At 42.7% G+C, this 25,676-nt stretch overlaps 1 protein-coding gene across 4 annotated transcripts in view; it reads right to left on the minus strand.

Annotated features, from left to right (window-relative positions):
- The window catches only part of LOC132399738 (pleckstrin homology domain-containing family G member 4B-like), a 223,190-nt gene that overhangs the window by 30,364 nt on the left and 167,150 nt on the right, over positions 1-25,676 (minus strand). For all 4 annotated transcript variants that reach the window (XR_009514053.1, XM_059980440.1, XM_059980439.1 and 1 more), the window contains exons 13-18: positions 24,572-24,763; positions 21,580-22,391; positions 8,829-9,081; positions 6,967-7,056; positions 4,643-4,867; positions 2,502-2,672 (exon numbers count right to left, since the gene is read on the minus strand). Coding sequence is in view for 3 of the 4 variants with exons in the window: in XM_059980440.1 (XP_059836423.1) it covers positions 2,502-2,672; positions 4,643-4,867; positions 6,967-7,056; positions 8,829-9,081; positions 21,580-22,391; positions 24,572-24,763 (1,743 nt within the window). In the remaining variant the exon portion in view is untranslated. The remainder of the gene's footprint in view (positions 1-2,501; positions 2,673-4,642; positions 4,868-6,966; positions 7,057-8,828; positions 9,082-21,579; positions 22,392-24,571; positions 24,764-25,676) is intronic.

Consider the following 25,676-nt stretch of genomic DNA (forward strand, 5'->3'; position numbering starts at 1 on the left):
CAGAGAGTGGGAATAAAGGGATCCTATTCTAGCTGGCTGCAGGTTACCAGCGGAGTTCCACATGGTCAGTATTGGGACCAATACTTTTTATGATGTATTTCAATTATTTGGACTATGTATTAATGAATTTGAGGTTAACTTTGCCGATGATACAAAGATATGTGGAGGAGCAGGTAGTGTTGAGGAAACAGAGAGCCTGCAGAGGGACTGAGATAGTTTAGGGGATTGGGCAAAGAAGTGGCAAATGAAATACAATGTTGGAAAACGTATGGTTTGGTGGAAGAAATAAATGGGCAGACTATTATTTAGAGAGAATTCAAAATGCAGAAATGCATAGGGACTTGGGAGTCCTATTGCAAGATACCCTGAAGGTTAACCTCCAGGTCGAGAAGAAGGCAAATGCAATGTTGGCATTAATTTATAGAAGTATAGAATATAAGAGCAGGGATGTAATGTTGAGGCTCTATAAGATACTTGTAGAGACTACACGGAGTATAGTGTGCAGTTTTGGGCTCCATATTTTAGAAAGGTTATACTGACCTTGGAGAGGGTTCAGAAAAGATTCACAAGAATGATGCCAGGAATAAAGAGTTTACCTTATGAGTAAGGTCTGGCAGCTATTGGGCTGTATTCCCTGGTGTTCAGGAGAATGAGGGGGGATCTCATAGAAACATTCTGAATGTTAAAAGGCCTGAACAGAGTAGATATGGCAAAGCTATTTCCCAGGGTAGGGGATTCTAGGTTAAGAGGGCACGACTTCAGAATTGAAGGACGTCCTTTTAGAATGGAGATGTGGAAAAATTACTTCAGTCAGAGGGTGGTAAATCTGTGGAATTTGTTGACACAAGCAGCATGGAGAGCAAGTCATTGGGTGTATTTAAGGCAGAGATAGATAGGTTATTGATTAGCCAGGGCAGCAAAGGGTATGGGGAGAAGGTAGGGGAGTGGGAATGACTGGAAGAATTGGATCAGCCCAGGATTGAATGGTGGAACAGACTTGATGGGCCAAATGGCCTAATTCTGCTGCTATATCTTATTATCTTATGGTCTTATCTATTTTTCTTCTCAGCGGCAAATCAAAGCAACCAAAGGAAAAATAAAATCCAATTTCTCAGCTACCCAGCTATAGAATATTGACAACAGTTTTGAATTCTCAGTTTTCAATGTGTCTATGTGGTAATTTCATGGTAATCCCAAAACTACTGATGTCAATACCGGCTAGCATGATCTCAAAACCACTTGAGTATTATTCTGAGTATGTGTGTAGAAACTCTTGATATGTGATAGTTCCATTCAGTAGAGTATCAGTTTGCTGATGGCATATACTGGTTCTTTTAAATTGATGTGAAACAATATTTAAACATGGCGTTTGTCTTTGTCACTCCCTTCTTCAAAGGGCAGAGGGTTTGCTTTTTAAGACCAAAGTAAATAGATAATTGATAAGCAAGGGGTTGAAAGGCTACTGTGGTTGGGTGGGGATGCAGAGTTGAAATTAACAGCCATGGTGCTGTAATGTGAGAGTACACGGTCAAAAGCCCAGTTGGCCTACTTGTGCTCCAGATATGTATACTTAGATCTCCAAATGGAAACAAATAATTGAGCCAAAGTCTGCTGAAACCACCTAATGGATCCCATTCTATATTAACTAACTCATAACAAAATGTAAAATTTCCCCCTTCACTATAATCTCCCCCCAACCCTACCTTTCTTTCTCTTTTATTTCCCATAATTCTCCACCTTCCCCCAGCCCATTTCCCTCCAGCCTATCACTTCCCAGCTCTCTACTTCATCCCTCCCCTCACTTCTTATCCCCCCTCGACCATCCCATGTTACTTCACTCCTGATAAAGGGTTTCGGCCTGAAACGTTGTCACTACCTCCTTCCATAGATGCTGTTTGGCCTGCTGAGTTCTGCTTGCATTTTGTGTTTTAATTTTTTTGTAAATAGCTTTGGTTCCATTTTAACAGAATGATCACATAATCTATAAAACCTGCTATAAAACATTTAATTTAACTTCTTAATAATATCTTTCCAATATTATTGTGTTAGATTTTTGTCACTCTAAATGCAATTTAATTGATTTCACTATTAATTCCTTAGTCATAATTGCATTACTTCAACTTAAGGTTATTCATGCAAACTTTAAAGTCTCTCCAGGAAGAATAAACAATAAACCAAGGAAGAATAATAATAATACAGAAATGTATAAGCATGAAGTTAGTATTAACATTCTTCTAATTGTTAATGCAATTCTATTGGTCTATTGTTAATATTCTCCATAGATTGCAGGTATTAATGCCAAAATAATAATTGCTTCCTTTATGTTCTAAATAATTTAAATGAATAACTTTACAAGGTTTTGGAAGTGCTTGTGTGGAGACACTGAAAGTTGTACACATGCACTTCATCTTGTCAGGTTCAAAGAGGGGACTCCAAGTCCATTTCAATGATACAACACAGATACAGGAGGAGGTTGTCTAACAAGAATATGCTTGTTGTACCTTGAAGGATTGTTTATAAATGTAGATGTCATTGCTTCCTTCTATTTTTTTCGTCTTGCTGAAGAGTATGAGATCTTCAAATAGGAAGATGTGTCGGTAACATTTCTTCCTCCCGTACCATACCACAAACTCATCTCGACGTAACAACTGACCCTGCTCTTTCAGATTCACCTGCAAACAATATGCTTAACATGATGGATATGGCATGATGGCAACATTTCACTAAACTTATGTTTTTAAAAAAGCCATTGGAAACTCCCATGAATCAATGACTGTGTACAGTCTTAGGTATGGTATAAAAATATTTAGATTACTGAATTCTTAGGTCTGTAGTCTGGTTGATATGACAGAGAAATGAACAGAGAATAAACAGCAAAAAAAGTAAGCCATTTGGCCCAACAGGTCTTGGCCAGCGTTTGTGTTCTATTCAAGCCTCCTCCCACTTTACCTCACCTAATGTTATCAGCAGAGTTTTCCTCTGTCACCAACATCCCAGTAAATACACCTATACAATTAACCTAAACTAATTTTCTACTCCTTTGAGTAAAAAACATTTCTCCTGAATTAATAGCTTTATTTATTGTTGTTTAATATATATCTGCACCATTTAATGCTGTTCTTTTTTGCATATCTACACCATCCAAACACTTCATAACTATAAAGGAAATCCCTTGGCTTTCTCTTTCAAGAGCAAGGAACTGTATTGTTAATATTCTTTCTGGGTTCATTTTTCCTACTTTGGGAACACCTCTGGCATTCAGAACTATTTAAAAATACAACGAATGCACACATTTTATACTTAAATAAGAAAACAAAGTAACTAAAACATTTAAAAACACAATTAAAATAATTTAACATTTCCTTCCTAAATACAGTTGAAACATTAGTATTAATTCCTTATGTTCTTTCTTTAAGAATCTATGTACAATTAAATCTCTTGAGAAGATCCATTAAAAATCCACAAACAAGATCTATCATTGCAGGATGTATTACGCTTACATAGTAAGATTAATTCATTTTTACTATGTAATTTTAAATGTAAATATGTAATTTCTAATTCCATTTTCCAGTCAGTGAGGATTTGGTAAGGAGGAGTTGACTGCAGTTCTTGCTCTTTACCAAGACTCTCAGTTGCAAAGAAATTACTGGATGAGGATAACAGTGCAATTTATTCTGAATGCTCTCATGTGAAGAATGGGTACAATGTCATGTCTGTTTGAATGCATTAATATCTTCACTATATTGCAGAAAAGCGGGGGGAAATATAAAATTATAACACAATTTTATTATATTCTATTACACAAATTATAACACAATGAGATTGCACTGTATCTTCTCTTCACTTTGTACGACCTCAGTAAAACAACCAGCATAATCTAAGACTCTATCCCATACTTCCTCTCTTCTCCTCCCTCCCGTCCATCAGATAGAAGATGCAAAAGCCTGAATCAATCTCACTGTTATAAGACCACTAAACAGTCCCCTAGGATGATAAGATGGACTCTTAGCCTCATGATACACCTCATTCTGATTTTGTACTTTATTCTTTACCTGCACTGCACTTCCTCTGTAGCTGCTGCACTCCACCCTGTTTTGTTTTTGGTTTACCTTCTACTACCTCAGTGCACTGTGTAATGACTTGAGCTGTATGAACAGTAACCAAGGCAACACACAAAAGGCTGAAGGAACTCAGCATTTCAGATCAGATCAGATAGCATCTATGGAGGGGAATAAATAGACTGCCGATGAGTCTTGGTCCGAGACGTTGACTATTTATTCCCTTCCATAAACGCTGAGTTTCTCCAGAATTGTGTGTGTGTGTTACTCTGGATTTCTAGCATCTGCAGAATTTCTTGTGTTTATAGTAGTCAAGACAAGCTTGTCATTGTATTTTGGCACGAGTGGTAATAACAAAACAATTCCAATTCTGAGTTTACAAGATATCCAACCTGACATTATAATTAAATCAGACATTTTATAATTTCAAAGTTTGAAGAACTCAAGCTTGCCATAAACTTGCAGATACTACGCTAATACTGGTGCAATTTTCATGATACCCAATTCTTTATTTCATTAAAAATGTGATAATGAAAATGGAAGTCTGAATACAAAATAATAAGAAGAACTGTATCTAAACTTACATCACACTCCTGTATATCATCCATAGCAATAAGATCATTGCCATAGCGGAGCTGGAAGCACACAATATCGTGGGCTGCCTGAAGTTCCTTGCACTCCTTCTCCTGGGCTGGACTGCATTCCTTGAACATGTCCCTCAGAAGCAGGTTGTATTTGCTGATCCTCTGAATAGGTTTCAAAAGATAGGATGCCAAGTCCATTTTGTCACCTAGTTCCAGCTGCTTGGCCTTTGACAAGAGAAAAGGAACATTTGAGACGGTCCCAAGCCCAGCTGCAAAACAAGCAGGGTTGAGCATGCGGCTAGCAAACCAATCCCATAAAAACCAGTGCAATAGAAGTTCCATAAGAAGCTCCAAAGACCTCATCCCTGGGAGAGGAAGGACCTTTGCCGGGAAGTAAAAGACTGGCGCTGGACAGAGAACTCTGCAAACTGCTGCTGGCAGATATGCTCCAGTAGGGATATTGGGCTTAGTAAGCAATTGAAAATGCATCCTATCTTAATTCCATTTTTTCCCTTTTTAGGCCTGTGATATGGATAAAGCTCAAGCTTGACACCTGGACCTAAATTCTCCATGTTGCTGAAAGGATGCAAAATATAATCTCCTCTGTCTCTACATGACCATGTTCACCTTTCTAACTCTCACGTGATGTGGGCTGCAAATTCAAGTGCTGATAATATTAATACAGTGACTTGTTCTTTAGAAGACATTTTGCTACCAGATCAAACCTCCACTGAAGAATCAAGCCTTAGAGTTGTGTTCTCAGTTACATAAGAATCAGCAACCACGATCAACATTATTTTCACAGAGAAAAGGAGAATATTCAGAGTGTACGAGAAACCTTGTGAGGTTTCTCAAGGGGTACCTGGTCATAGAACAGTACAGGCCCTTCAGCCCATAATGTTGTGCCAATCTTTTACCCTACTCTAAGATCAATCTCATCTTTCCCTCCTACAATGCCCTCTAGTTTTTCTACCATCCAAGTGCTTCTCTAAGGGTTTCGTAAATGTTCCTAATGTATCTGCCTCTACCACCACCCTTGGCAGGATATTACATACATCTATCATTCTCTGCATAAAAAAATGAATCCCTGATACCCCCCTCATACTTTCCTCCATTCATCTTACGTAAGAACATAAAGAAATAGGAGCAGGAGGAGGTCATCTGGCCCATCAAGCCTGCTTCTCCATTCAGTAAGATCATGGCTGATCTGACCATGGACTCATCTCCACCTACCTGCTTTCCCCCATAACCCTTAATTCCCCTACTATGCAAAAATATATCCAACCTTGTCTTAAATTTATTTAATGAGGTAGCCTCCACTGCTTCATTGGGCAGGGAATTCCACAGATTCACCACTCTCTGTGAAAAGCAGTTCCTGCTCATCTCCGTCCCAGATTTACTCCCCTGAATCTTGAGGCTATGTCTGATAGTTCTCGCCTCACCCACCAGAGTAAACAACTTTCCTGCCTCTATCTCATCTATCCCCTTCATTATTTTATATATTTCTATGAGATCTCCTCGCGTTCTTCTGAATTCCAGTGAGTACCGCTCCAAGTGACTCAATCCCTCCCCAGGGTCTAACCCTTTCATCTCTGGAATCAACCTGGTGAGCCTCCTCTGCAGCACCTCCAAAGCCAGTGAAGTGACATTTTTAATTTTCCAGTTTTCTGGGACCATTCCAGAATGGTCATTACTAATGCCTCCCCGATCTCCTCAACCCTGGGGCGTACACCATCTGGTCCAGGTGACTTATCTGCCTTCAGACCTTTCGGTTTCCCAAGAACCTCTCTAGTTATGGTAAATTCACACACTTCATGCCATCTGACACCTGGAATTACCACCATACTGCTAGTGTCTCCCACAATGAAGACTGATGCAAAAATATTACTCAGTTTGTCTGCTATTTCATTGACCTCCCATTACTACTCCAGGGAGGAGATACAGGAGCCTGAAGTCCCACAATCAATGATTCAGGAACAGCTACTTCCCTTCCATCAGATTTCTTAACTCTATCTCATTACTGCTTTTTTGGCACTAATTATGTATTTTTCTGGAACTTGTAGGTTTTTATGTGTTTGCACTGCCCCAGTACTGGAAAACAGCACACTTCACGTCGAATGTCAGTGATAGTAAATGTGATTCTGAAAAACTGACATAAATGAAGCAGACCATTCCAAACGTAAGTCTGGTTTTGGTACAGTATCCAAGGTTACAGACACACACTTTGGAAGTATAACATCCACCCTATTGGTTAATCCAGTCTGGAAGCAATAGGTGTCAGTGCAATCATTTTGCATCTGTATTAGATAATCTGAAATACGTACTCTGAAAAATGTATTTCCATGGCTGCTGAGCAGCAAATCAGACCGGGGCTTGTTCTTGCTGTATAATGCATAAAGTCCAAATTGTTTTTCCTGTGATAAAAGAATGAAAGAGCAAATATATTTTATTAATGATGAAAGAATCATTTCAGATACATTTCTCAGTTTATTTCTCACTTGAGTTTCCTCAAATTCAATTTTTGACGTCTTTCCAAGCATCCAGCAGGATTAGTCGCTCAAGACAAAAATCATGCAAGTGGACCAGATTGTTCAGTATGTCATTTTTTGTGCAATTTATTATCCATTATTTGCCATTCCCCATTCTGGCCCCCTTCTTACCGCTTTTCTTGTACTCACCTGCCCATCACTTCCCTTTGATACCCCTGCTCCCTGCCATTCGTCCATGGTCCACTCTCCTCTCCTATCAGATTCCTTCTAAGGCCCTTTACTTCGTCCACCTATTACTACCCAGGTTCTCACTTCATTCCTCCCTCCTCCATCCAGCCACCTTTCCCCTCACCTGGTTTCACTTATCACTTGCAACCTTGCCCTCCTTCCTCTCCCTGTTTTATTATGGCTTCTTCCCCCTTTCTTTCCAGTCCAATGAAGGATCTCAGCCCAAAAGTCGACTGATACTCTTCAACATAAATGCTACTTGACCTGCTGAGCTCCTCCAGCATTCTGCATGTGTGTTGTTCTGGATTTCCAGCATCTGTAGAATCTCTTGTGTTTATGAAGCATTTGTGATAACAGATTTAAAAGAAGATCTAATACATGTATAAAGGAGAAGAAATTAGAGAGATAAAAACACAAAATGCTGGCAGAACTCAGCAGGCCAGGCAGCATCAATGGGAGGAGGTAGTGACGACGTTTCAGGACGAAACCGTTCATCAGGAGTGAAGTAACATGGGATGGTTGAGGGGGGATAAGAAGTGGGGGGAGGGATGAAGTAGAGAGCTGGGAAGTGATAGGCTGGAGGGAAATGGGCTAGGGGAAGGTGGAGAATTATGGGAAATAAAAGAGAAAGAAAGGTAGGGCTGGGGGGAGATTATAGTGAGGGGGGAGAAAAGAGAGAAAGAGAACCAGACTAAAATAATAGATAGGGATGGGGGTATGGGGGGGGGGGCAGGGGTATCAACGGAGGTCTGAGAGTTGGATGTTCATGCCGGCAGGCAAGAGGCTACCTAGGCGGGAGATAAGGTATTGCTCCATCGACCTGTGTGTGGCCTCATCTTGATGGTAGAGGAGGCCATGGACAGACATGTTGGAGTGTGAGTGGTCTGTGGAATTGAAGTGTGTAGCCACAGGGAGATCCCACCACTGCTGGAGGACTGAGCGCCAATGTTTGGCGAAACGGTCTCCCAGTCTGCGTCTAGACCTCCGTTGATACCCCAGCCCCCCCCCCTTACCCCCATCCCTATCTATTATTTCAGTCTGGTTCTCTTTCAATCTCTTCCCCCCCCCTCACTATAATCTCCCCCCAGCCCTACCTTTCTTTCTCTTTTATTTCCCATAATTCTCCACCTTCCCCCTAGCCCAATTCCCTTCAGCCTATCACTTCCCAGCTCCCTACTTCATCCCTCCCCCCACTTCTTATCCCCCCTTGACCATCCCATGTTACTTCGGGTTTCGGCCCGAGATGTCATCACTACCTCCTCCCATAGATGCTGTCTGGCCTGCTGAGTTCTGCCAGCATTTTGTGATTTTATTTATTTCCAGCATCTGCAGATTCACTCATGTGCCTAGAAATGAGAGAAATATTGGTGTGGATGTTGAAAGACAGATGGAATTCAAAGGAACTGAATAACCTAAGAGACAAATAACTTTCATGGAGGTAAAGAAGGCCCAGGAGATCAGTGTCTCACGTGTCTAAGGAAGCAGCGTCCAACTCTGATGGGGTCACTTGCACAGGTTTCCAGCTCCTTCAGGAAGTACTGGCTATGGAAATCATAGAGCTTCTCTAGATTCCCAAAGATAGTTCCTCGCTGTCCCCGCAAATCCTGAGGCAGGTCCATGCGATCCATCTCAGGGAAGTAATGTGAGATGACGTATCCAAGCGAACGGACATACTCCCTCTCAGTGATCAATATCTCCTCCATAATGTGTTGAAGTTTATTACTGTGAAAGGCAAGAAGCAAATAGAAGTAGACATATTATTAAAATCTTTTCCTTCAACAATCTGATCAAACCACAGTAAATAAAAAGACAATATCCTAAAATTGACATTCGGAACACTAACTGGAATTTCAGTGTTGTAAGTATGTTTTAAAATATTAAAAATAAAATAAGTTCAATTTTGAAAATCTTACGTTTGCATCTCTAATCTCATTTTGGCTACCCAAATAAGGATTTATCATGGGAAACCGGTTGAAAAGCAGAGTTTTGAAAAGAAAGGCGAGGAGGAAACTAGATTGAGAAACTCAAAGAGAAAGTATGTGTCTTGGGTAGTAGAGGTCAAAGTAATGATATGTGATGAGAGGTGCCGAGGGAGATCTGAGGAAGAGCTGCATCACCCTGACGATGGATGAAATCTAAAAGGCACTGCTTTAAGAGGGAGGGTGGTGATAGGTATGTTCACAATATCTGAATAGTATTTAGATGTGTATTTGAATGGTCAAAGCATAGAAGGCTACAGGTTGGCGTAGATATGATGGAGCATAGGGCTTATTACCTTGCTGTGTGGCTCTAACTTTATAACCGGTCTTATATCAAGTAAAATTAAACATGCACATCTAGAGCAAAGTTTACTTAATTCCCAGTGCCCACAGTTTTGCATTACATTGCCACTTTGGTCTAATAGAATTTTTCAAACCAAATAGCTACCCAACCTTACTTTCTTACAATTATACCATAGCTTAGACTAAAGATAACCTTAACATAGTTGTGGAAACTCACATCAACTTCAATATTTATCACTTTTAAATACTGGTTAATGGAACAGCCAACAAAAATAAAGTTTACTCGGCCAGATGTCTTCTAAAGCAAAGACACGGTAACATGCCCATCCTAACCACTTATTAAAATTTGGCAACATTTAGACCACAAGACATAAGAGCAGAATTAGGTCATTTGGCCTATCAAGTCTTCTCCACCATTACATTTAATTTCCCACTCAGTCCCATTCTCCTGCATTCTCCCATAACCTTTGACACTCTTATCAAATTACTTCTAATCTTTAAACTTGTAACCTTTATCAATTGACTTCATAGCAAGGCTCTTAAAGGGCAAAAATCTGTTGTCTTGAACAGCTTAAACTCAAAGATATTACCTGAGGCAATGATGTTATACAGGTCAGAGACACTTGTTGTAGGAAGGAAAACGGATGCTGCAGGGAGTATAGTTCTTCCAACATGGGATACAACTTTCATAACAGTAATTTGTGTGAGGACGTTGCCAGGATTTGAGGGCTTACGTTATACAGAGAGGTTGGCCAGTCTCGGCCTTTATTCCTTGGAATATATGAGAATGAGGACTGATGACATAGAAATGTGTAAAATTATGAGTGGCAGTGAGATGGTGGATGGTAACAGTCCCACTGGGCTTGATTCTGGTTAGACGCCCTTTCCGCAGTGGCGTGCTTTTTACACGTACAGCGCAGACTGTAACACAGACCACTTGCTGGTGTGCTGCAAGATCAGTTTGCAGTCGAAGAAATTCATTGTGCTAAGCAAGAAGGGAGCTGTCACGTTGATGTCAGCAAGGTATCTCACCTTGACCTACCGGAGCAGTTGCTAAGTCATTCGAGAAAGAACTGAGCACCCAGCAGCCTGGAAATTCTGTCACAGAGAAATGGAAACTTCTGCAGAATACCATCTACAGCACAGTTTTAGCTACCTTTGGGAAGAGGACCGCTTAACAACTGAACAGTTCAACACCAAATCTAATAAGGTGGCTCCCTTCATTGAAGCAAAATGTTTTGTCCTAGCTGAGTATAAGCATTTGGCAACTGAGAGGGACCTCAGGGAAGGCACTGGTTGATGATGGAACTCCCCCAGACCTGATCAAGCACAGCATAACTATCCTCCTGCACCCACTACATGAAGTCCTCTGTCAGTGCTGGCAGGAAGGAGCTGTATCACAGGTCCAGAGGGATGCCAAGATTATTACACTCTGCTAAAAGGTGAGAAAAGCAATTAACAATTACAGGGGCATCTCCGGCTTGAAAGTTGTTTACAAAGACTTTGCCCAAGTCTTCTTGATCTGCCTACAAAAGTTGGCCTAACATGTCTACCTGGAGTCACAGTGTGGCTTCTGCACTGGAAGTTCATCTATGGACGTGATTTTCTCTCTCTGCCAGAACTGCAGAGAGCAAAAGAAGCCCCTGTACCTTGCGTTTATTGATCTCACCAAGGTATTTGACTTGGTCAGCAGTGATGGGCCCTTTCAGATCCTCTCTAAGGTAGGCCAGGAATGCAGAGTATGATCAAATCCTTCCACAACGACATGAAGAGGAATGTGCAGTACGATAGCTCATCAAGCAAGGTTGTATTCTTGTCCCATCGCTCTTTGGGATCTTCCTTGCCATTCTCCTGAGAAACAAATTTGGCACAGCAACAGAAGGGATCTACCTCCACACTAAATCAGACGGTAGGCTGCTCGCTAAAAGCCAGAACCTAAGTCCGTGAGGCAATGAACAGAGACGTGCTGTTTGCTCATGACTCGGCAGTCACAACCCACACTCCACTGCACCTCCAGAGCCTGATGAATTGCTTCTCCCAGGCCTGCAAGGAATTCAGTCTGTCTATCAGCCTGAAAAAGACAAACATCCTGGGACAAGGTGTGGATGCACCACCAGTTACTACCTCTGATAACTACAAATTGGATGCTGTTCATCAGTTCACATACCTGTGTCCATCATCAGTGACAACCTCTCGCTGGATGCAAAAATAGACAAGTGCATTGGGACGGCTGCAACAAATCTTGTCTGCCTCACCAGTTGAGTCCTAACTCCCAGTCAAAACAAAGATGGCAGTGCACAATGCTTGTGTCACCAGCCCACTGCTGTACAGCAGTAGGACCTGGGCAACATACACTAAGCAGGAGAGAAATTCTACACGGTCCATTTAAGATACCTTCATCTCGGGCATCGCCTGGAGAAACAAAGTACCTATTGCCGAGTTTCTCTTTTGTACAGAATGCTCAGGCAGTGTAGGCTGTGCTAGTTGAGCCAGCTCTGCTACGTCCAAAAAGACATCCTCTATGGCGAGCTGGCTTCAAGCAAGAGACAGCTGGCCACACGTATCTGCGCTAAAGGATGTCTGCAAGCAGGACATGAAGGCGCTGGATATCAACACTGAGTCCTGAAAGAAAGTGTAGCCAACCACACGAGATGAAGAAGCACCCTGAAACAACAGGTGAGGAAAAATTCCTGTAAGATGAAGATGACAAGCGGGCCCATAGAAAGGAATGCTGCAGCTCCATTAGAGCTGAGACCATTTATAGATACGAGCTTTGCAACAGAGACTGCCACTCTCACATTGGTCTTGTCAACCACAGATGGCACTGCACCAACATAGTTAGCTACGACACAACATCTATAATCAACCAAGACCACTAGAGGGCCACAAACAGTCTCTTCCGCAGGGCTGGTAAGTCCAAACCTAGGGAGCAAAGTTTAGCGTGAGAGAGGAAAGGTTGAAAAGAGACCTGAGGGGAAACAGATTTTATGAGAGAGTGGTGAGTATATGGAACGAGCTGCCAGAGGAAGTAGTTGAGGCAGGTACATTGGTATCAGCTTAGAAGCACTGGGACAGGTACATGGCAACACTTTGAGGACAATGGGCCGAACACAGGAGATTGGTGCTGGTTGGGCAACAGGATCTGTATATGTGTTTTATTGCTCTATAACTCAAAGTTGAATTGGATGAAAGATTAGGCTCGGATGACAAACCTGCGAGTTCCTGCATTCTAATTATGGTAAGCCTGACAGATGTTAGTAAAACTACACCTGCCAAGATTAAAACTACCATCATACCCCCAGGAAATATTAGGTCCAGCTGGCACATCCTGGCTGTCATGACCCGTACTTCTGAAGAAATGTAGCGACAAACTTTTGCAACAGGACAATAGACACAATCCTCCAAAACTGATGACAGAATTCCAGGAATCGTTCAAATATCCCAGGAGACTATGAATGGATCCACTCTGCCAAATCTCTGCCAAATGTTGTGAACTTGTGCTGGATTCTGTGGCTCAGTTCTAATGGGGCAGTGTACTACATTTGAATCAGGAACCCCTTCGACCTTTCCTTATTACAGGTGAGAGGTTTTCCTGGTTCCTGGTGATGTGCGTCCGTCGTTTATCAGGCATGCAGTAGAAAATCTTGCATCCACTTTATATTGAGACTTTGTCTCTTCTGTCACTCTGGGTATGAGTGGAGGCAGGGGATAGTTTGGCCATGAGGTAAGGGTTAAGACTATAAGGCAAAAGATCAGAATTAGGCCACTCAGCCTATCAAATCTACTCTGTCATTCAGCCCATTAAGTATGCTTGGACATTCTTTAATGGCTGATTTATTACCCTTCTCAATGCCATTTCCCTGCTTACTTGCCTAACCTTTAACAACCTGACTAATTAAGAACCTACCAGCCTCTGCTTTAAATATAAGGCCATAAAACCATTAGGCATAGGAGACCAAATGGGCCATTCAGCACATTAAATCTGCTCTGCCTTTTCATCATAATTGATTTATTATCCCTTGCAACCCCATTCTCTTTCTTTGTTCCTGTAACGAATAATTTCCTGACTAATCCATCAACCTCTACTTTAAATACAGTTGTCTGTGGCAATGAATTCCACAGATTCACCATGCTCTAGCTGAAGAAATTCATCCTCATCTCTGTTCTAAATGTACATCCCTCTATTCTGAAGCTGTACCCTCTGGTCCTAGACTCTCCTACTATATGAAACATCTAAGCCTTTCAATATTAGGTAGGTTTCAGTAAGATTCACCTCCCTATTCTCCTAAACTCCAGTGAGTATAGGCTCAAACTATCAAACACACCTCATACTTTCATTCCTGAAATCATTCTAATGAATCTCCCTGGACCTTCTCCGATGTCAGTACATCCTTTCTTAGATAAGAGGCCCAAAACTACTCACAATACTCCAAATGTAGTCTGAATAATGCATTAAAAAGGCCTCATTTTTATATTCTAGTCCTCTCAAACTGAATGCTAACATTATATTTGCCTTCTTTACCACCAACTCAACTTCCAAATTAAACTTTAGTGAATCCTGCATGGGGACTCCCAAGCCCCTTTGCACCTTAGATTTTTGAATTTTCTCCCCATTTAGAAAATAATGCGAGCCTTTATTTCTTCTACAAAAGTGCCCGAAAAAGTACACTACAGTTTATTCCATCTGCCACTTCTTTGCTCGTTCTCCCAATCTGTCTAAGTCATCTGTAGACTCCCTGCTTCCTCAACATTACCCGTTCCTCCACCTATCTTTGTATTACAATCTTGGCCACAAATTCCATTCCATTCTCCAAATCATTGACATATAGTGTGAAAAGAAGTGGCCACAATACCAACCCTTGGTGAACACCAGTAGTCACTGGCAGTCAATCGGACAAAGCCCCCTTTACTCCCACTCTTTTGTCTCCTGTCAATCAGCTCATCTTCTATCCATGCCAATATCTTGTTTGGGCTCTGATCTTGTTAAGCAGCCTCAAGTGTGGCGCCTTGAAAAAGCCCTTCTGAAAAGCCATTAAACAGCACCCACTGATTCCTTATTTGTCCATTCTGCTTTTTATTTCCTCAAAGAATTCCAACAGATTTGTCAGGCAAGATTTCCCCTTAAGGAAGGCATGCTGATTTTAGCCCAGCATGTACCTTCAAGTACCTCAAAACCTCACATTTAGTAATGGACTCTAACATCTTCTCAACCCTTTAAATCAGGCTAACTAGCATCTAATTTCCTTTATTCTGCCTCTGTCTCTTCTTAAAGAGTGGGGTAACATTTGCAATTTTTCCGACCTCCAGAATCATTCCAGAATTTAGTGATGCTTAATAGATCATTACTAATGCCTCCACTAACTCTTCAGCTACTTCTTTCAGAACCCTAGGGTGTGCCTATCAGGTCCAGATGATGCATCTACCTTCAAATCTTTCAACTTTCTTAGCACCTTCTCCTTAGTAATAGCAACTGACTGCAAATTTACCCTATCATCAGCCTGTCCTTTCTCACAGTCTCAGGACATGCTGCATCTACTTGTATACCAACCATTCCACCCTCAGCCTTATCACACTGGTTTCTATCCCTCTGTAAAATTAGCTTAAACCCTCCCCAAAAGCTCTTGTAAACCTGCCCGCAAAGGTATTGGTCCCCCTCGAATTCAGGTGTAAGCAGTCCTTTTTGTACAGGTCACATATCTTCCCCAGAAGAGAACCAAATGATTCACAAATCTGAAACCCTGCCCACTGCACCAGTTCATCTGCCACACTTTCATCTGCCAAGTCATCCTATTCTTACCCTTACTGTCACATGGCACAGGCAGCAATCCAGAGATTACTACATTTGAGGTCCTGTTTTTCAGCTTTCTACCAAACTTCTTATATTTTCTCTTCAGGACTTGATCCCTTTTCCCACCTAAGTTGTTGGTACCAAGATATACCATGACTTCCCATTGTTCACCCTCCCCCTTTAGAACGTTGTGGATCCAACCTGAGGCTATGTCCACACTAGACCGGATAATTTTGAAAACACCGGTTTCGCGTAAAAACAATAAGTGTTCACACTATGCATTTTTAAAAATATCTCTGTCCACACTGAAACAGAGATTTCGGCCAATCTCCTCCTACTGCACATGCACAGGACACATCTACCGAAAACAAGCGACATGTTTGGTGTCGAATCTCACTGTGAAAGATTTGCTGCGTGTCTTTCCAGCTACAGACTAGAAAAACTTAAACGACAGACAGCTGCTGGCTCTCACGCAGGAGGACTTAAAAGTAAAAAAAAAACGAATACGGGAGTGTATGAAGGCAACCAAAAGGGAGTTCACGGACAGTATGACCCAGCTGACGTCAAACATTGAAAAATTGATGAACTCTTGTATTAATAAAGCACCTTGTTAAATGTATAAAACATGACTGCATCAGTGTTACCTTGTAGTTCCATACAATGTTACATTAGGCTGTTACACATCTATTGTCAGAGAAGTACTTGCATAAATAGGTAAATATTTCTAACTCTACTGGCTTCAGTCTCGTTGCCGTCTGTTCTGAAATTGTTAGGTTGCGTTCAAGAAAACAATGAAATTCCACGCTGCTGCCACCATCTGTTACGGCACGTCATGACAGCGTTTTTAGATTTCTCCAATTACCCCATCCACATCGCTGTGGCCAAGCAGCGTTTTCAAAATTACACACCCTGGACAACGTTTCTGACATACTTCGGTTTTGGGGGATGAAAATGCCGTTTTAGTGTGGACGGAGGGTAAGAACGAAGAGAAAATGCTTCGGTTACAGAATTATCCAGCGTAGTGTGGACATAGCCTAAGGCATCCTTGACCCTGGCACCTGGAAGGCAAAATACCATCCAGGTTTCTTTTTCAGAACCACAGAATCTCCCGTCTGATCCTCTAACTATGGAATCCCCAATCACTACTGCACTCCACTTCCTCTTCTGAGCCACAGAGCTAGACTCAGTGTCAGAGACCAGGTCCCTGGTCACTGTGGCTCCCTCCCCCACAACAGTATCCTAAACAGTATCCTTACTATGAAAGGGGACAGTGCCATAGGTACTTTGTACTGGCTGTCTATTCTCTTTCCCTCTGCTGACAGTCACCCAGGTACCTGCTTCCTGTGAATTAGGGGTGACTACCTCCCTGTAGCTCTTATCTGTCACCCCCTCATTCTCCAGTATGAGCTGAAGGCCATCGAGCTACTTTAACGTGGTCTCTAAGTGGCTGAAGCTTGATGCACTTCATTTAGACTGGAGGTCTCCCTGAGATCCCACATCTCACATGAAGAATGTACCATTAAACCTGGGCCCATTTTCATTGCACTAGCTATATGCTGATAGACAAATAAGAGAAAAAAAATGCTAGAACTTGCTTAGAGCCTCCACCTGTTCTTGCCCAAGTCTGTCGTGCCAAAGTCTGACCACTAACAGCTAACAACTGCAGTGATGTGGATTACAGATTACAACAGGAAATAGGAAAGGCTTGCCAGAAGGGCAGTGTTATGATAATTGTGGGGGATTTCAATGTGCGAGTGGATTGGGAAAATTAGGTCGGCACTGGATCTCAAGAGAGAGAATTTGTAGAATATCTACGAGATGGCTTTTTAGAACAGCTTGTTGTTGAGCCCCTAGGGGATCGGCTGTACTGGATTGGGTATTGTGTAATGAACCAGAGGTGATTAGAGAGATTGAGGTGAAGGAACCCTTAGGAGGCAGTGATCATAACATGATTGAGTTCACTGTGAAATTTGAGAAAGAGAAGCCAAAATTCGATATGTTGGTATTTCAGTGGAGTAAAGGAAATTACAGTGGCATGAGAGAGGAACTGGCCAAGGTTGACTGGAAAGGGACACTAGTGGGAAGTACGGCAGAGCAGCAGTGGCTGGAATTTATACGAGAAGTGAGGAAGGTGCAAGACAGATATATTCCAAAAAAGAAGAAATTTCCGAATGGAAAAAGGATGCAACCATAACTGAGAAGGCAAAGTCAAAGTAAAAGCAAAGGAAAGGGCATACAAAGAAGCAAAAATTAGTGGGAAGACAGAGGATTGGGAAGGAAACTAAGAAGGTCATTAAGAGGGAAAAGACAAACTATGAAAGGAAGCTAGCAAATAATATCAAAAAGGATACTAAAAGCTTTTTCAAGTATATAAAGAGTAAAAGACAGGTGAGAGTAGACATGGGACCGATAGAAAATGATGCTGGATAAATTGTAATGGCAGATAACGAGATGACGGAGGAACTGAATGTGTATTTTGAAGAAGACATCAGCAGTATACCAGACACTCAAGAGTGTCAGGGAAGAGAAGTGTGCGCGGTCACAATCATGACAGAGAAAGTACTCAGGAAGCTGAATAGTCTAAGGGTAGATAATTCTTCCAGACCAGATGGAATGCACCCTCATGTTCTGGAGGAAGTAGCTGTGGAGATTGTGGAGGCATTAGCAATGATCTGGAGCATGGTTCCTGAGGACTGGAAGATTGCAAATGTCACTCCGCTATTTAAAAAGGGGGCAAGGAAGCAAAAAGGAAATTATAGACCTGTTAGCTTGACATCAGTGATTGGGAAGTTGTTGGAGTCGATTGTCAAGGATGAGGTTATGGAGTACCTGGAGGCATATGACCAGATAAGCAGAACTCAGTATGGTTTCCTTAAAGGAAAATCCTGCCTGACAAACCTATTGAAATTTTTTGAGGAAATTACAAGTGGGCTAGACAAGGGAGATGCAGAGGATGTTGTGTATTTGGATTTTCAGAAGGCCTTTGACAAGGTGCCGCACATGAGGCTGCTAAACAAGATAAGAGCCCATGGAATTACAGGAAAGTTACATACATGGATACAGCATTGGCTGATTGGCAGGAAACAGAGAGTGGGAATAAAGGGATCCCATTCTGGTTGGCTGCCACTTACCAGTGGTATTCCACAGGCGTCTGTGCTGGGGCCGCTTCTTTTTATGTTGTATATCAACGATTTGGATTATGAAATAGATGGCTTTGTGGCTAAGTTTGCTGATGATACAAAGACAGGCGGAGGGGTTGTAGAGCTGAGGAAACAGACAGTCTGCAGAGAGACTTGGATAGATTGGGAAAATGGACAAAGAAGTGGCAAATGAAATACAATGTTGGAAAGTGTATGGTTGTGCACTTTGGTAGAAGAAATAAACAGGCAGACTATTATTTAAGTGGGGAGAGAATTCAAAGTTCTGAGATGCAACGAGACTTGGGAGTCCTCGTGCAGGATACCCTAAAGGTTAACCTCCAGGTCGAGTCGGTGGTGAAGAAGGCGAATGCAATGTTGGCATTCATTTCTAAATGAATAGAGTATAGGAGCAGGGATGTGATGTTGAGGCTCTATAAGGCATTGGTAAGACCGCACTTGGAGTACTGTGTGCAGTTTTGGGGTCCTTATTTAAGAAAGGATATGCTGACGTTGGAGAGATGTTCAGAGAAGATTCACTAGAATGATTCTGGAAATGAGAGGGTTAACATATGAGGAACATTTGACCGCTCTTGGACTGTACTCCTTGGAGTTTAGAAGAACAAGGGGGGACCGCATAGAAACATTTTGAATATTGAAAGGCATGGACACAGTGGATGTAGGAAAGTTGTTTCCCATGGTGAGGGAGTCTAGTACGAGAGGGCATGACTTAAGGATTTAAGGGCATTCACTCAGAACAGAGATGCGAAGAAATTTTTTTAGCCAGAGGATGGTGAATCTGTGGAATTTGTTGCTACGGGTGGCAGTGGAGGTCAAGTCATTGGGTGTATTTAAGGCATTTAAGGTATCCGAGTAGCCAGGGCATCAAAGGTTATGGTGAGAAGGCAGGGGAGTGGGACTAAATGGGAGAATGGATCAGCTCATGATAAAATGGTGGAGCAGACACAATGGGCTGAATGGCCGACTTCTGCTCCTTTGTCTTATGGTCACTCTAACTCTGTCTACTCTACCAATGGCCGTTCTGCTTACAACTCACTTCTTTTCATTTCCCACTAGATCATTATGATTGCAGCCCACCAAAAAGTCCTGAAAGGCCCCCAATTCTTTTTAAACCTCACACTGCCTCAGCCAAACAAGTTACTGCTTGTTTTTACCAATGACTTGCCCTAGGGCAATGAATTCCACAGATTCACTACCTTCTTATTAATGAAATTCCTCCTCATCAATGTTGTGAAGAGACATCTTTGTAGACTACTTTGTAAAGTAGACTACCATATCCATTGAACTCTTTTAGTGCCACTGCAGGAAGAAAAACCCAGGCAAGCAGAGTGCAGTCATGGCTGTCCTGGCTTGGGTCTTGTAGTGTCATAAGGGGACATGGACTGGACCCAAGCACAGGACGCAGGCACTGAAATACTAGGGGCAGGACGGGAACAACTAAATGAGAGACAAGACGTGGAGACCGTGGTGTGTGTGAGGGACGTGACGTTCAAGGTGATGCTGGGGTTCCAAGAGAGTCTTAGAGTTTGGGCAGGCAGGAGGATCCCGGAGTTCAGGCGGGGCAGGAGGATCCCGGAGTTCAGGCGGGGCAGGAGGATCCCAGAGTTCAGGCGGGGCAGGAGGATCCCGGAGTTCAGGCGGGGCAAGGGGATCCCGGAGTTCAGGCGGGGCAAGGGGATCCCGGAGTTCAGGCGGGGCAGGGGGATCCCGGAGTTCAGGCGGGGCAGGGGGATCCTGGAGTTCAGGCGGGGCAGGGGGATCCCAGAGTTCAGGCAGGGTCTAGGAGTTCACTGGGTGGGCCACAAAACTCCTGGGCAGGGCCCGGACCTCCCAGGCAGGAACACGGGGGCCTGAGCAGGTCGCAGGGCACCTGGGTAGGTTGTGGGGCACAACCTGTCAGCAGCAAGGGATGGAAAGGGGCAGAATCCCCCACCAGGCAACAGCAGTTCGGCCAGGCTTGCCCAACGGAGGCAAGTGATAGGAAGGGAACTAGGTCCAGGGTGACTGCCAGACTTACACTCGTCTTTAATGAGGGGAACTCCAACCCAGGGCAACCAGAGGAACAAGGTGAGTAGGACAACAACCCTCCCAAACTCCACTCAGTCCCAGAACCCCCATATACACAGCGCCAGCCGATGGGCATCAGGTGCACCTCCTTGAGCCCCAACAAGCCATGATGATCCACAGGTGTGACTAATTGGGCTCAAGGGCGATAGGAGGGACGGCTACAAGACCCAGAGTCCGGAGTACACAGACCAGATCAAGACCCGGAATGCAGGTTCCAGACCGGACCATAACATATAGGTGACAGAGAATTTGGGGAATGAAATTAGAACAACACAGCAATGGATAGATCATTTGGCCCATGATGTTGTGCCATTCTTGATGCCAATTTATACTAAATATCCTCCTCTTGAGTGTATCCATATCCCTCCATTCCCTTCAAATTTATATGTCCATTTAAACGCCTCAACTTCCAGCTTGTATGACTACCCTGGTAAGCCATTCCAAGCACCTATCACTCAATGCATAAAAATCGTGCCCCATATTACCTTTGGACTTTGCTCTCTCCAAACTTAAAAGCTTCATACAAGAAATACTGGAGAAACTCAGCAGGTCAGGCAGCATCTAGAGAAGGAAATAAGTAGTCAACATTTTGGGCTAAGACCTTTCATTTGCGCTCTTATGAAGGTCTCGGTCTAAAACGTGTCTGTTTGTTTCCTTGCATAGATGGTTCCTGGTCTGAGTTCCTCAGGCATTTTGTGTGTGCGTTGTTCCAGGGATCTAACATCTGCAGTCTCTCTTACAAAGTTAGAAGTATGTTCTCTGGTATCTGACATTTCTACTCTGTGGAAAAGATTCTGACTGTCTACCTCTCAGTGCTTCACATAATTTTAGTTTTTAGTCAAGATGATACTACATTAAGATACACTGAGGAAAACAGAAGACTGATAGGCAGGTTTCTGCCCACATGTTAAACTTGTAATCTTACCAGGAATTCTCCTTCGTTGTCAGACTGGATCCTGCAGGTTCACTAAGGGCAGAAATGATCACTGGAGCAACACTGCTGATATTACTTCGGATTCCAGCTCTGCAAGAATGCTTGTCTTCAGAGCAGAAGCTGGCGTGCCGTGAGAGCTGGAAGCCCTGTGCTGCCTGCATAATCTTCTTGGAGGGATAACTTCTGTGCCGAGCAGAAGGAGAAAACAAAGGATCTGAGTAAGAAGGGAGGGAAGAGATCTGAGGGCTTGTCTCACCACTTGACACATCCGTTGAATTCAGACACATCGGCCATTCAAATACGGAAGACTTCGCTTGTACTCTGTTTGGCTTGTTGGTTACATTTTCCTTGTGACTATGAATAGTCCTCATAGGTGAATGTTTATGCTTTTCCTTTCTCTGCCAGATTATTCCTTCTTCAGACCAAGAGTTTCCACTCAGGTGAGAGGTCCTTGTGATCAGATCCTTACCACTCTTTTGTTCTGTGCTCTTGGACTCTCCCTCGGTTTCTGACATCGGGCTTCCAGCAGTTTTTAATGCCTTCCTGCATAACTCCAAGGTCTCTTCGAGATGTTGCCTTGTCTCTTCACAGTTCAGCAAAGTTACATTCCACATCTTCATGCCTTTAGCATTACTTAGGCTGTGGAGCTGACTCTTCACCTGCTGAAATCTTTCAATGGAAAATTCTGAAAGTCTTTGATGGTAATTCTCAAGAAGCTTCAGCGTTTCTTCACTGAGGTCTGTCGAGCTACTTGCCCCCAGCTGGGACAAGCAATGTTTACAGTCTTCGGTCAACTTCACAGCCTGACAAAAGAGACCATGCATTAATGTCCAGCATTTTAAAGGAAAGCACTGCAGATGTTGGAAATCCAAAACAAAAGTGCAGGAAATAGACAGCAGACTGGCAAAAACAAATGATTTTAAAGAAATGTTCATCTGGCTGCTTACTTAATTGGAGGTGTTTCCTATATTAGGCATAAAGAGAACATTGAAAAATTACAAAATCTATTTCAGAGAGTCATAGAGTGCTACAGTATGGAAATGAGCCCTTCTGCCTAACTCATTCAGGTGCTCACCTGAGCTGGTCCCAATTGCCTGCGTTTGGCCAGTATCCGTCTTTAAACTTCCATATCCTTATACTTATCCAACTCTCTCTTAAATATCATTATTTCAGAGCTATAGCATCATAAGGCTACACAGCACAGAAACAGGCCCTTCATCCCAACCAGTCCATGCCAAACACGTTGCCATCCAGCTCATCGCAATTTTCTGCATTCAGCCCACATCCCTCCGTGTACCTGTCCAAGTGCTTCTCAAATGATACTACTGTACCTTCCTCAACCACTCCGTCTGGCAGCTCAATCCATATACACAACCCCCACATGATAACATTGTCTCTCAGGTCTCTTCCAAATCTTCCCCCTCTCACCCTAAACCCATGCCCTCTAGTTTTCGGTTCTCTTTCCCTGTGTGTACTCATCCTTTCTATGCCCTTTATGATTTTATACACCTCTGTAAAATCATCCCTCAGCTTTCCACACCCAAGAATAAAGTCCTACCCTATCTGTCCTCTCCCTATAACTTGGATCCTGCAGTCCTGACACCATTCCGCTAAAATTTCCTTTGCAGCTGGCTCTATGCTTCCTCTCATTGGGTGCGTATTTACAGTCTTAAGTCTGAGGAGCATCGATTTGATCTTTTGATGGGTGAAGTGGGCTTGTCAGCTGCTTTACCCACACATTAAGTGCCAAAATAACACGTGCATTCTTAAAAATGCCCACGGCCTACTCTGTACTTGCACAGTGATTTTCCCAGTTATCCACAGTACCAACAAGGCTTGGAGAAACACCAACGAAGCAAGCAGAATCAGAATGTTGGAGGAACTCAGCAGGTCAGGCAGCATCTATGGAGAGGAATAAAGAGTTGACATTTCAGGCTGAGACCCTTCATCAGGACTCGGCTTGAAACGTCAGACTCTTTATTCCTTTCTGTAGATGCTGCCTGATTTGCTGAGTTCCTCCAGAATTTTTTGTGTATTACTCTGGATTTCCAGCTTCTGCAGAATTGGTTGTGTTTAAGAAGTGAGGAGAAGACGTTGGCCTTGTTTTCCTATAAATGTTGCAACAAAATTACAGCAAACAGACAGGAAAGGCTATTGTTGTAAAACACAATAAGAACAAAGGACAGAATAAATACAAAAATAAAAGCAAATTACAAGTATAAACACAGTGCACAATTTACTATTTGAGTGTGGCCGTATTATTTAGCTTCTACTAGTTTGCCTTGTTCCCCTAAAGATTAGCATAGACTGATCATATGTGCATACATAAAGTGATGCTGGGTACAAGGGTATCTGTATATCAGGTGACTCTGACAGGAAATGATAAATTGACAAAGTGACTCTTGGCAAAATGGTAGCAGAAGACCCATACAAAAACACAGTAGGGCAGTGTAGGTATGAGGGTGGAGTGTATTCTTAAAGTCGCAGTGCATGGGGGATAAAGGGAGCTGAGAGGCAGTGCAGAGAGTGACTGATGAATATGTCGTGTTGGTGGCAGTTGATGGGGTAGGTTAATAGGTGAAGCTGTTTACCTGATGGCTTGGGGGAAGTAATTGTTGCAAGTCTAGTGGTCCTGGTGTGGGTGCTGCCCTAAGGTTATCAAGGTTTGTTAAAATATTGCTCACCCACTATTATCCTTCCTAGTTTATTATTTAAATAGAAATAATATGACTTTCGGTCAATTGGAACTTGTTTGGGCCTTTATATAAATATTAACTAAGAACTTCCTAAAGACAACTACCCTTGCTAACTCTACACATCAGTTACACTTATAAATGTTTCACTTGATAGGTTTCCTTCATGTGCCAAATAGCCCTGTTGAAGAAAATTGGGGAAAGTTCCATTATATTTACCTCAGCTTATCCTATCTGTGACATTGGGGAGCAAGACACAGTTATCTTACATTGCACGGAGTTTTACAGACCTGATCACAGTAGTTGTACAGGTTGACAAGAGCTTCCAGTTCTGCCTGATGTTTTTTGGCATTAACGTGAAATCTGTCGAGTCGTGTTTTGAACTCTTGCATCATATCTTTGAACTCTGAGAACTCAGGATATGAGAAGCCATCCAGATTGTCTGCCTCCTGCAACAGCTCCAGACTCTTTTCGTATTCCTGCTACAAGGTGTAACCATGAGAAGGTTGTAAGGTGGAGCAGTATTAATTTCTAAACTCAGCAATAAACTTACAGTCATATCACCCTCTCAAACTGAGGTGCTTTACAAAGTGTAAGCAGACATGATACAATGTCACATGGAATACTTGGCCAAGAGGGCAAGAGGTATCAAGATTAGGGAGTATATACTACAAAAGAAATGGTCAGAATGTGTAGTTCAGTACCCTTGTGTTAAAGTGGGAGGAGTCAATATTCATCCACATGTTGTCTGGATGATCTGATCCAGCCATTCAGCAGAGTCTTTGAATGGGTTTCTAGTTGCATCTTAATCAGAGTGTCTGCCCCTGCAACAGCTCCAGACTCTTTTTGTTTTCCTGCTACTAGGTGTAACTGTGAAAGGTGTGTAAGGTGGAGCAGTATTAATTTCTAAACTCAATAATACACTTACACTCTTATCACCTGTGTAACACCTGTCTTATCGTGTGTGACTAGTGATGCACTATCAATACCTCACTCTGAAACGTAAAGGCGAGATATCGGCTTTTATTGACTGGAAGAAGGAACAAGCAGTGTTTGACTACCATACTACATCCTGGAGACTGAGGGGGGAGCAGTGCCTCCAACCACCTTTATACAGGGGTCTGTGGGAGGAGCCACAGAAGCAGTCAGCGGGGGGCGTGTCCAGACAGGTATATGTAGTTCACCACAACTAGTCGCCACACTCTTTGAGAAAATCAAATTACAGTAGGTGCTAATAGGCCATCAGAAGATTCTGGTATCGGAAGGAGGCAGTGAATAGAAACCCTCACTTCTGGAAATAAGGTTTGTTTATAAGAAAAAAAATGTACAAAATAGATACATGAGCAAGAACAATTTCAAACCTCCAGCATTCTGATTAGGTTCCAAATCTTAGAT

This window comes from Hypanus sabinus, chromosome 9 (genome assembly GCF_030144855.1).
Source record: "Hypanus sabinus isolate sHypSab1 chromosome 9, sHypSab1.hap1, whole genome shotgun sequence".
NCBI classification, from domain to species: Eukaryota; Metazoa; Chordata; class Chondrichthyes; order Myliobatiformes; family Dasyatidae; genus Hypanus; species Hypanus sabinus.